At 40.9% G+C, this 13,238-nt stretch overlaps 1 protein-coding gene across 1 annotated transcript in view; it reads right to left on the reverse strand.

Annotated features, from left to right (window-relative positions):
- LOC137415840 (tumor necrosis factor receptor superfamily member 1A-like) overlaps positions 1-13,238 on the reverse strand; it is a 28,568-nt gene that overhangs the window by 10,909 nt on the left and 4,421 nt on the right. Inside the window, exons 2-4 of the mRNA XM_078776121.1 lie at positions 10,608-10,719; positions 10,359-10,487; positions 8,576-8,713 (exon numbers count right to left, since the gene is read on the reverse strand). Coding sequence (XP_078632247.1) covers positions 8,576-8,713; positions 10,359-10,487; positions 10,608-10,719 — 379 coding nt within the window. The remainder of the gene's footprint in view (positions 1-8,575; positions 8,714-10,358; positions 10,488-10,607; positions 10,720-13,238) is intronic.

Genomic DNA, 13,238 nt, shown 5'->3' on the forward strand with positions numbered 1-13,238 from the left:
ACAATAGATTAAGAAAATATTTAAAAGTTGTATCACAAAGACTTTTTGGTCACCTTGTCAGTAGAGAAGAAAAATATTATTCTAACCAGGTAACATGATCAATGAAAACAATTCACAAGTAGACCTGCATCATCTCCATTCTTATTTTTATTCTTATGTATGCAGCACGTGAATGCGGGTAGCATAATTTGTTGGGGTACAGCTGTGCTTCTGATGCAGTGCCCCCTGTAGGTTATGAAGCAGGAATTCAGAATTTGGTCAGGGTGAGGGTGATAGCTCGCCTACTCTTCGCGAAGGACACTGTGGAATCATTAACGTCCATGAACTAATTCTGGCAGAAGGGAAGCCCAGTTTAACATCCATATTATTTATATATATATATATATATATATATATATATATATATATATATATATATATATATATATATATATCTGTGCAGCGTCTGCCCTGTGTTGTCTTGTGTTGTCTTGTCACTGGACTACTTTCTCAAACTTTTGTGAAATCGTACCAAACTTCTGGTATGCACATATGTCTCCCGTCGGTATGTCCTAAGGGTATTTTTTTTGAAAAATTTTCCAAATTTTTTTTTCAACTTCAATTGTTTATAAAATGTGATATCACGGATATTACAAATACATTTGTGCAAAATAATTGTTTGAATTATGATTGGTTTAAACCATGACAAAACGGCAACTCGGGTACAGTCATTTATCTATATATCTACACATCTGGGCAGTGTCTGTGTTGTCACTTAAAGACTCCCTCAAACTTTTGTTTCCGTGGTTGTGGAGTGTTTTTAATAACGTTGTGGTGGTTTTGAATCACGTGGTGGTGAGGTATTTTGAATTATGTGGTGGTGAGGTGTTTTTATATGACGTGGTGGTGAGGTGTTTTTAAATGACATGGTGGTGAGGTGTTTTGAATTACGTGGTGGTGAGGTATTTATAATTACGTGGTGGTGAGGTGTTTATAATTACGTGGTGGTGAGGTGTTTTTAATTTCGTGGCTGTGAGGTGTTTTTATTACGTGTTTTATGGCTGTGAGGTGTTTTTATTACGTTTTATGGCTGTGAGGTGTTTTCAATTTTGTGGTGGTGAGGTGTTTTTATTACGTGTTTTATGGCTGTGAGGTGTTTTAAATTACTTGGTGGTGAGGTGTTTTGAATTACGTGGTGGTGAGGTGTAATCGTCCCAAATTTCCAGTCTGCACCTACCCCTCCCCTATGTATGTGCTGAGGGGTTCTTATTTGAAAAAATAAAAACATTCAACCTGAATCTTCAACCTAAATTGCTTATAAAAATGTAATATCACAAACACAACAAATACATTTGTGCAAAATAATTGTTTGTATTATGATTGGTGTAAATCATGACAACACAGCAACTCAGGTACAGTCATTATTCTCAGCTAAAATAAGCCCGTTCCTCAGTAACTACGCTCGCCTCACCAAGCTAGTATATATATATATATATATATATATATATATATATATATATATATATATATATATACATATATATATATATATATATATATATATATATATATATATATATATATATATATATATATATATACATACATATATATATATATATATATATATATATATATATATATATATATATATATATATATATATGCCCCATTGTATTTATTTCTCTGTTACGGAGGAAGTGACCTCACATTCACGGAAGTAACATCACATTCGTCACTGAAAGGAAGCATATGCAATATCGGTGTTAGCACCATTCACCGTTTTGATTCCACTCAGGAAAGGTGAATTTATGCCGTCCAAAACTTTTACTACACACATCTGAATTTAGGTTGATTGCATTTCCATTGCCGTTGTTTTCACAACTATAATAAACAACAGAGGTGAGACATTAATCATTTTTATTTGTCATTTTAAATTCTGCACGGGTGGGAGGCCAGAAGCAAACAGACAATGCAGAAACGGAGAATGCTAAAGCATGAAACCAATAAGTTCCACATTCCTGTAGCACCTTCAGTCGCACGTCAGACATGGACAGCAAGTTTGTGAAGGAATTCCATGAAAACGTACCCGTTCGCAAACAAACGGGTACATTCACGTATAGAAACATCGATCGTGGGTCCATGGCGAATCTTCACGTTTAGAGAGTAGAAACCATCACGGCATGTCGTCATTTACTTGAACTCGATATATCTTTTTTCATTCCAAACAGCATAACTCCAATCACAAATTAAATAGCATTAATATAAAAAATAAAGTTTTAACAACATTTGTGATATAAACAAATATATAAATCCTGATGTGAAGTTCCATACGGTTGGGTGAACACAATTACGAATTAAAAATTGTAATTGTATTCACTCAATTCCAATCACCCATTGATACTTTAACAATACGATTAACACGATTAACGTTTAACGATTAAACATTACGATTGAATGACGGTTGTATTGGGATATTATCAAACCCCCGCATTGCCGTCATCTGTCCACTTCCGCATTCGTGGCAGGTTCATAATTCTCATCAAAATCTAAACAGTATTTGTAGAATTTCAACAAAAGCCACATCACTGTTCATATCAGTAAATATTATTCCATCGTGTTTGGAAAAACAATATCGCCTATTTTACTCCCGGAGATCCCAGCATTACCCACCCAAAATATCGTTGCGATCGGTTCAGCCGTTTTTGCGGTACCTTCGAATGGAAGGACGGACATTTGGTGAATTATAGTAAGATGCAAGTTTGGGCCAGAAAAAATAAAATAAAATAAACTACAATGGCACTTGTAGAGTGCGTAGCATTGCCTCACGTGCTTGTTCTGAACATAAATACCAACGTTGCTGAACACGCTACTAGTATGACCTACTGTTATTATTGCACATATACCAGTAACATCCATGCACCTTATGATGCCACACACATTGCATTATCCATGGCTTTACTGATAATTATTGATCAATTATATCAGGCTATTTTGGCTAACCCTCGCTCTAGCAGGGAAAATGGCTTTAAAATGTCTGTTGTTGTGTGTGTATCAGGCTATTTAACAATGACTTTTGTGCACATTCAGGCTATATTGCATGAATGAAGCTTAATATGAAAATAAATTCAAACTACATTCCCCATGGCAGATAAATCATATGTATGAAGTTTGCATCGATCTGCTAAGTGCTTCGAGAGAAGAAGATTTTAAAAACGTTTTTATTTTGAATCAAATATGGCTGCCAGACCACGTGACCGATGGTCATAAATTTAATTCTTCACTCACATTGGGTCGTAGATCAGATATATTAAGTTTCAATTTTTTCGGATAAGACTTTAGATTCAACCAATTATGGGTGGAATACCACTTCACCGATGATTTCATCATTACAACCCTACATACCCCATGGGGGGTTGGTGACATATGCCAAGTTTCAAAAAATTTGGTTGAGCGGTTTCAGAGAAAAAAATGTCCAAACCTTTTCCTTTAATCCAATATGGCTACCACACCACATGGCCTATGACATCAGAGTTATGAATAAAATATTGTCCATGGGGAAGTCGCTCCTATGTTGAGAGTGTTACGGACGCGGTTAAAGATGTTATTTACCGAGCGGTTGGTATTACCGCGACCGAACAGTTATTCCCCGACTAATACCCGATTTGCCCCAAACTTTAGCCGGATCGCGCCACCGCTATTCAATCGGGAAAACTCTAAAGCGACCGAATACAAAGAGGAAAAGGAATAAGACGAGGAGACGTACAGAAGAGTAATTGGATTTATTATTTACACATATAATCAAGAAGAAAGTAGTCACGTTTATTTACAGACGAGATTAGATACACAGTGCAACGCTAGCTTACCTACAGTCTTAATTAACCCAGGGACAGAACAAACACGGACAGACTTACGTGGGGAATGATGTTAGGGATGGCAGGTGGGTGGCTGGTGGATGGCTGGCGGGATAGGGAGGTCCAACTAGTTCTGCAGCTGATCGACTCGTGGGCAGCCGCCGCTCCTTCGCGGCCCTGCTCCAAACTGCCGTCCAGGCCTCACGCTGCTGTGGCTGCAGTTTCGGTGGCTCCAGCTGCAGCAAATGCAGTTTCAGTGGCTCGAGCTGCAGCAAGTGCAGTTTCGGTGGCTCGAGCTGCAGTGAGTGCAGTTTCGGTGGCTCGAGCTGCAGTTCAACTCTGGACTTCTCTCGCAGTTTCTCCGTCAAAGCTCATCTCTCTTGTCTTTCAGTAAAGGCTCATCTCTCTTCTGCCTTGGGAACGCCCTGCCTGCGGGTTATATAGGCCCCGCCCCTCAACCTTCGCGAACCTCCTCGATGTTTCTTTCCACACCCTCTCCAAGTCCAACCCCTTGTTCGTGGTTGGTTGAGTGGGGCTGACTCACTCCTCCCCTCTATGACGAGGTGGGGACCCGCCTTTCTTCCCCAACCCTGCCTCGTGGTCAATGGCGGCAATTGGAGCGGAGGTAGTTTCCAATCGACGAAAAGGGGGAATGGAGGTTTTGGGAATGGGAATGAAGGGAATCTATCTTGCAATATTCTTGCAATCTTGCAATTCTTGCAATATTGCAATCTATCTTGCAATATTCCAACGCAAAATTGACAACATCTACAACAGCTTGACCACCGCCGCACCCGCTCCCCCTCCAACCACCTGCCCCCCCTTGTCCTGCCATCCCCTGTCTCGGTTCTCCCCAATCTCCCCTACTGACCTCTCTGAACTCCTCATAGGAATGAAAACTGCCACCTGCACTCTTGACCCCATCCCCTCCAGCTTTGTCAAAGCCTCCCTCCCTGCTCTCTCTCCACTTATCATTGCAACAATAAACTCCTCCCTGTCTACAGGCATCGTCCCACCTTCCCTCAAAATTGCTGCTGTTACCCCCATTCTAAAAAAACCTGGTCTAAACCCTGACACCCTAAACAACTTCAGACCCATCTCCAACCTACCCTTTCTGTCAAAAGTTTTCGAACGCGCTGTAGCCACTCAACTCAAACATCATCTCTCTGCCAATAACCTGTATGAAACATTCCAATCCGGATTCCGGTCCAACCACAGTACTGAAACTGCTCTCCTCAAAATCACCAACGACCTTCTCCTCTCCTCTGACGCTGGCAACCTCAACATTCTCGTCCTCCTCGACCTCAGCGCTGCCTTTGACACCATCGATCACACTATCCTCCTCACCCGACTTGAATCCACCTTTAACGTTACCGGCACTGCCCTCTCTTGGATTAAATCATACCTCTATGACAGATGCCAGTTCATCTCCATCAATAACTGCAAATCCCCCACTGCTCCCCTCCCCCAAGGTGTCCCCCAAGGTTCAGTTCTTGGCCCCCTCCTCTTCATCCTTTACCTGTCCCCGCTCGGTCACTTAATCCGCCGTCATGGTCTCCAATTCCACTGCTTCGCCGATGACATCCAGCTTTTCATCTCCACCAAGTTCGTCTCCACCGACACCCACTCTATCCTGACAAACTGCATCACTGAAATAAAATCCTGGCTTCAAATCAACTTCCTCAAGCTTAACTGTGATAAATCTGAAATAATCATCATTGGCCCAAAAACGCTCACAAAATCCACCCATAACTTTTATTTTATTTTATTTTTTTATTTTTTTTGTATACAAGATCGAGGCTCGTGAAAGAGCGAAACTTTGCCCTCAACATCGACGGTATCCCAGTATCCACCTCCCCTCACATCCGGAATCTTGGCGTCATCTTTGACCAAACCCTTTCCTTCGACAAATACACTAAACAGATCACAAAGTCAGCCTTCTTTCACCTGAAAAACATTGCCCGTCTCCGCTCATCCCTCTCCTCCACGGCTGCAGAAACCCTCATCCACGCCTTCATCACCTCCCGTCTGGACTACTGCAATAGCCTCCTCTATGGTTCACCCTCAAAAATCACCAATAAACTCCAATACATTCAGAACTCCGCTGCCCGTCTACTCACCCATTCCCGGACCCGTGACCACATCACCCCCGTCCTTTACAAGCTTCACTGGCTCCCCATCCCCCAGAGAATCCAGTACAAAATCCTCCTCTTGACATACAAAGCCCTCCATAACCTGGCCCCATCCTACCTGGCTGACCTCCTCTCCAGACACACTCCCACCCGCAACCTCCGCTCTGCTGGTACAAACCTCCTGACCCCCTCCATCCGGACCAAATTCAGATCCTGGGGGGACAGGGCCTTCTCCATCGCTGCGCCCACCCTCTGGAACTCACTACCTCACACCATCAGAGATTCCTCCTCACTCACCACATTCAAAACATCACTAAAGACCCACCTGTTCAACACTGCATTCAACATTCAACCCACAGCATTTAACCCCTGACTATCTCTTCTCCTTCTCCCTCCTTTTGCTTTAAATATTTCCCTATTGATTCTTGTCTTTTTTGAAATTGTTGTTTTCATGTATTGTTATGCATTATGTTTGCCACTCTGTCAAAGCGCCTTTGGGCTTCTGGAAAAGCGCTATACAAAATAAATGAATTATTATTATTATTATCTCTTTCACTTGGTGCAATGGAGTACTTCTATTAATGGGAGACACAGCCTTACCCTAAAACACAGAATAAGATATAACTATCGAACAGGGGTATTCTATGATTGGCTGACGTGTATGCTTGTGGACTAATTATGGGACGCCCTTTTGACCTTTACACAGCTCCGGAGGCATGAGGCGCAGAATAAACAATAATAATAATACACACAATCAAAAAAATACAGTCCTCATATCCGCAACAAGAGTTTCCCAGCGATTGGAGAAGTTGTTGCACAGAAACATATTTTTAAGTGAAAATATATAGATGCAGACACAGACAGACAGACAGAAAGGGGTGTTTCAATCGTCTCGCATCCCCTTAGGGGCGAGACTAATAATTTTAATTGTTTTTCATACTTTGAAGTCAACAATATGAAGTCCACAAAGTTAAAATCTTAGCTACAATGACCACTTTTTAGCACCCATGGATGATGCAACTTCGTTATTAAAATCCCCTAGTTGAACATAATTTTAGTTGAACGTTTATTTGGAAAGCCGTGTATTTGGAAAAGTACGCAGTGCAGACGTTGTTAACTGAAAAAAACAAAAAAACAACAAAAACAAACAAACAATTATATATGGCAAACCACATAGTTTGGAGAACAATAATGAAGTACAGTAAACCCTTGCTTATGCAGGGCTTACGTTCCTGGAAACTGCCCACGTAAACCAAATCAGTGCTAAAAAGACAAAGGGCTTATGGGAAAAGGGAGGTTCGGTTGCAGGGTCAACCCTCTCACCTATAAACTCATGCATGCATCATGCACTGGAGTGTTTTACAGGAGTCACCCTCACATGCAGTGTAAAAGAAAACATTGCCAGCAAAACTCGTTTTCTTTTAGGGCAGTTTTTATTTTTATTTTTATTTTTTACTCAATTTCTCCATTTTTTCTATTTTGCTATCATGACTAAGAAATTACACTTTTGCATGAATAAACAAAAATAATATTAAAGGCCATTAAACATGCTAATTAATAAAATCTAATGTTGAATAAAAACTTAAAGGAACTGATTAAGATTCCACAGAACTCAGTATCGATGTGGAGAGAGACAGGTACAGTACAGTACTGTATGCAGTGCATGTCTCAGCACCCGCACCACTCGTTATCGGATAGCGATCAAATTGGTTGGGCCAATAGGCCACTGTGAATTATAAATAAATATATAATTCATATATAAATATTAGTTAAATTGTACTTCAATGTGAATCTTGTTCTTAAAGCATGCAAGGAAATGTGCAAAGAACCTGGAGCAAGCAGCCGACCATCTGTGAAATGACCCAGTGACCTCCAAGGATGTGAACGGAGGGGAGAATGCTGATTCAGCTCGGAGTTGGAATGTACCCCTCCATTAGTGGGACTCGGAGAGGGACCTTATCAGTTCTTTGTGTCCTCCGTAATGATAAACATATGGAGTTTGGTGCCAGAAAGGCTGGATTTAAGTGACCTCAGAATTCCGACCATTGTAGATCAGAGGAAATGCGTTTTGTATATAGCAGGACCCTCCGAGGCTGTGAGAGAGAATTCTCCCCATGGAACGACGCGTCGTATTTTGTCTGTAAAGTATAACTGTATTTTCATGTAAAGTACTCTCCGCAATATCGGAATAAATCTCGATTTAAACTGAGTGAGTCTCACCGAGTCTGACTGAGTTTTGCTAAGAAAGGTGTCCAAAAGAAGCCACAACACCATCCACACAACATGCATGTACGAGTCCTTTGGAATTGGTGTTAATCTGAGCACCTTCCGGTTACATCGGCAAAAGTCGGGGGGGGGGGGCGGGGGGATGGAGACGTGGAGGGGGCACGAACATAGCAGCTTTACAAAAGGTAGAGAGGTTAATTTAGTGCTTTGCAGAATATATGGGATGAGGCAGGGTATAGTCAACCCACATGTGCCAATCGTGAAGCACTGTCTGCAATGAGCTAACAGTAAGGAAAGTGATATTGACATTTTAAGAACTCAGAATTCTAACTTTTATACTATTCTCCCAATATTGTGATCTTTCTGAAATGTTCTCAAGCTTACATTCTTGCTGTGTAATCTGGTTATTAGTACATCGAGTGCAATTGAGACAGATCTCGCCATCACGGTCCTGGTATTTCCCAGACATGCAACGGCACTCTCGGTTACTTGTTGTAGTGCAGGCGGCCTTCTCCACAAAATCTGCAGCAGATGAGATTAAACATTAATCAAAACAAACAAACTCATATAACAAGACAATCCCCATAATTAAACAATGGATTTTATCAACCGAAATTGCTTATCAACTGAAAGCAAGGCGCCACCAGGAAGTGAAGAGTGGATGAGGTTGCGTGTAAGCCCTTATTCGGAGCAATAAAACGTTGGTCCTTCTTCAGAGGGAAAGGTGGGTGGAGGGAACATTTACATCGTGATGGTGGTAATGGGTCAAAAGCCAAATTTGGATCAACAGTCAAAGATTAGAGTGACCAGAGTAAAGATTGGAAGGTTCAATTTAACTGACCCATTAACAATTTCATGTTGAGAGGAAAAACACAAATTTAAAGAGAATATGTATCTTTCTTTGGCTACATGGCTCGTGGAAGAACGAGAACACAGAAAAGATCAGGATGCAACATAGCAAAATGAATAGCAGAAAGAGAAGGGGGTAAACAACAATAGTATGGCCGGGGGAGAAAATAAATGGAAATGGACAAACAAGGGATGTGTGGGTAAGGTTGAGGAGTAGGGGAGAATGTAGGGGGTGGAGGAGATGGATACAAAGGCAAAGTTTTGAAGGGGGAGGGATGTGGTTTAATAGATGTAAAAAAAATATTATGGTTTCTGATGCAGGATGATCTGAGATGGTGGTGAGCAGCTGTCTTGAAGACCTGGATGGAAGAATGAATGACATTGAAGAGGAGGTAGAAGTTGATTTTTTATGTTGAAGACCCCAGTCACGGACTATATAGTCCTCATCGAGGCCAGGCCTTGAATAAGAAAAGTGTATCAAGGGAGGCGCAAAGCACCCCTCCCTTTATATGGGATCGTTTCTCTGTATGCACCTTTAACATAGGGACTGAAAATTCGTTTCTCAGCTTCTACTGGATGAAATTGGCTGCAAATTTCAAAAGTAAATGCTTTGTACATCGAAGTAGTACGTTCTAAACTTTAGCAACGTTCGTTTCCTATCCTGAAAGATGCACTGTCTACCACACAATTGCATAATGTTATTTATGAGTTTCAGTGCCGGTGTGATGCCAGGCATGTAGGCCATACATCCCAAAAATTGGAGGACCAAATAAAGCAGCATGTTCCATTGCCAGTTCATACCAGGCAAGTTATAGGCCATATGCAACCAGCCAGAGCGTTCAAAAAAATAAATAAATAAATAAATAAATCGAATCAAAACGTTTGCGCATGGGTTATCCTATCCCCACACTCCCTCATAGCTGTGACGCGCATGGACATTATGACATATAACGTGCATGAACAAATCAGCAACCACGTGTGAGCGTAAATTGATTTGATCTTTGACTGGCAGTATTCTTGTGATTGCCCTAACGATGGCAAGATGAAAAGGGAAGACAACATTTCTTTCTTTGAGTAAAAGCTTGTGAAAAAATGAAAAAGTTAGTTTGGCAAACCCAATTAGCAAGTGATTGCAAAATAAATCTCCAGCTTTGATTAATGAGTATTTTTCGAACCAATATATTTTTAGAACACTTTGGAAGAAACTACAGTGTATCAAAATGATAGGTTACATTTTTCTACATCAGCATGTTTTATTGTTCTTTTTTTCTTCTTTTCACTATTACTTGAGACATAACTTGAAATATATAAAACCCACCATTGTAACACTCTTGGCATGGTTGACACTTCCTCAAATAGTTATTTAACTTCATGAAGTAACCAATGCGACAAGGATAGCATGTCGAATTTTGGCCTGGTCCATGGCATTCCTCTCCAAGGTCAAAGCCTATGGAGAAGAGGGGAAATTTATAAGCCAGAGATGTATCTGCCTATTTACAGCCAAACTTGAATAATACATGCTCAGTGTATATTAAATAACTGCAAATATGTAAATAATAATATATACCGGGAGGACACTGTCGACAGCAATGTTTTGTAGCCATGTACTCCGATTTTGGATCACAATCGTCAGGCTTCCCCGACGGATAATGTTGGATAATGGAAGGTCTTGGAAAAGTCTGCAATGAAAAAAAAAATGTCACAATAAGTTTGCATAACCTCTTAGTTGGAGATCAATTCCCATTATTCACCCCCATCAAATAATACACAGTATGACACCATGTGAGGAGGACAAAAGAATCAAGCAAATTGCTGTGCTTGAATAAAATGGCATTAATAGGTGTGCAGAAAAGGATAAGGACTGGGAAGGAGGTCAGTCCTTTTCATTTTGGTACAGTGGTGGCCTATTGGTGAGGAGACTGGACTGGGATGTCAGAGACAACAGGAATGTTTGATTCTGTGAGATTACAGATAAATGTGAAAATCACAAATGGATAAAACATATCGATGCCTAATGTAGTAAGCGTGAAATCTAAGCAGATTCCAAATTGCTTACATATTGAAGATAGGTGTACAATCTACTACCACGACCACAACAACACAAACAACTAGATGGTATTCATAGAATACTTACCCTGCACAGTCAACTTGGTGCAAGCCAACTCTGTTTTTGAACGTTTTTTTTTTCCCCTTTGATCCAATATGGCTGCCGGACCATGTGAGTGATTGCATCATAAATTTACATTCTCTAATATAATTGTTGCATAGATCACACTCAATAAATTTCAAACTGATCAGACTAAGCATTGTCCCTGTCGAATTATGACGTCATAATTACGGCACCAGTGACGTCATTGTTAACAAAACCTGTTCCCCATATCGAGTTCTTTACAATGAGCCACATTTCAATTTGTTCCATGTAGTGGTTTTGGAGATTATATTTATAGAGGTGCAACGTTTTTCGGTTTTTCCAAGATGGCGGCCGAACCACGTGACCGATGACGTCATCATTAACATATTTTATTCCCCATGGAGAGTTCTTTACAATGAGCCATGTCTCAATTTTTTCTATTAAGCACTTTTGGAGATACAGGGGTGCTAAGTTTTTCGGTTTTTCCAAGATGGCGGCCGAACCACGTGACCTATGACGTCATCATTAACATATTTTATTTCCCATGGAGAGTTCTTTACAATGAGCCATGTCTCAATTTTTTCTATTCAGCACTTTCGGAGATATGGAGGTGCAAAATTCTTCGGTTTTTACAAGATGGCGACCGAAACACATGACCGATGACGTCATCATTAACATATTTTATTCCCCATGGAGAGGTCTTTACAATGAGCCATGTCTCAATGTTTTCTATTCAGCACTTTTGGAGATATGTAGGTGCTAGGGTTTTCGGTTTTTCCAAGATGGCGGCCGAACCACGTGACCTATGATGTCATCATTAACATATTTCATTTCCCATGGAGAGGTCTTTACAAAGAGCCATGTCTCAATTTTTTCTATTCAGCACTTTCGGAGATATGGAGGTGCAAAGTTTTCGGTTTTTCCAAGATGGCGGCCGAACCACGTGACCTATGACGTCATCATTAACATATTTCATTCCCCATGGAGAGGTCTTTACAATGAGCCATGTCTCAATGTTTTCTATTCAGCACTTTTGGAGATATGTAGGTGCTAGGGTTTTCGGTTTTTCCAAGATGGCGGCCGAACCACGTGACCTATGACGTCATCATTAACATATTTCATTTCCCATGGAGAGGTCTTTACAAAGAGCCATGTCTCAATTTTTTCTATTCAGCACTTTCGGAGATATGGAGGTGCAAAGTTTTCGGTTTTTCCAAGATGGCGGCCGAACCACGTGACCGATGACGTCATCAATTGGGCACAGTCTATTCCAGGGCAAGACAAATACGTGTGCAAAGTTTGGCGATTCTACGTGCAACGGTGTAGACGTAGTGCTGCAAACAGACAGCCAAACAAACAGACAGACAGACAGACACACAGATGAAAAATCTGTCAGAGACCGAGGACTTGCCGGAGTTTTACTTTTTTATCGGCCATTGAGGACAAATATGGCGGCTGAACGACGTGACCGATGACATCATCATCAACATATTTTATTCCACATGGAGAGTTCTTTACAATGAGCCATGTCTCAAGTTTTTTCTTTTCAGTACTTTCAGAGATATGGAGGTGCAAAGTTTTTCGGTTCTTCCAAGATGGCGGCCGAACCACGTGACTGATGACATCATCATTAATATATTTTATTCCCCATGGAGAGTTCTTTACAATGAGCCATGTCTCAATTTTTTCTGTTCAGCACTTTCGGAGATACGGAGGTGCAAAGTTTTTCGGTTTTTCCAAGATGGCGGCCGAACCACGTGACCGATGACGTCATCAATTGGGCACATTCTATTCCTGGGGAAAACCAATATGTTTGCAAAGTTTGGCGATTCTACGTACAACGGTGTAGACATAGTGCCGCAAACAGACAGACAGACAAACAGACAGACAGATGAAAAATCGGTCAGGGACCGAGGACTTGCCGGAATTTACTTTTTTATCGGCCATTTAGGACAAATATGGCGGCTGAACGACGTGACCGATGACGTCATCATCAACATATTTTATTCCCCATGGAGAGTTCTTTACAATGAGCCATGTCTCAATTTTTTCTATTCAGCACTTTTG

The sequence above is a fragment of the Myxine glutinosa genome, chromosome 4 (assembly GCF_964187855.1).
Source record: "Myxine glutinosa chromosome 4, kmMyxGlut1.1, whole genome shotgun sequence".
NCBI lineage: Eukaryota > Metazoa > Chordata > Myxini > Myxiniformes > Myxinidae > Myxine > Myxine glutinosa.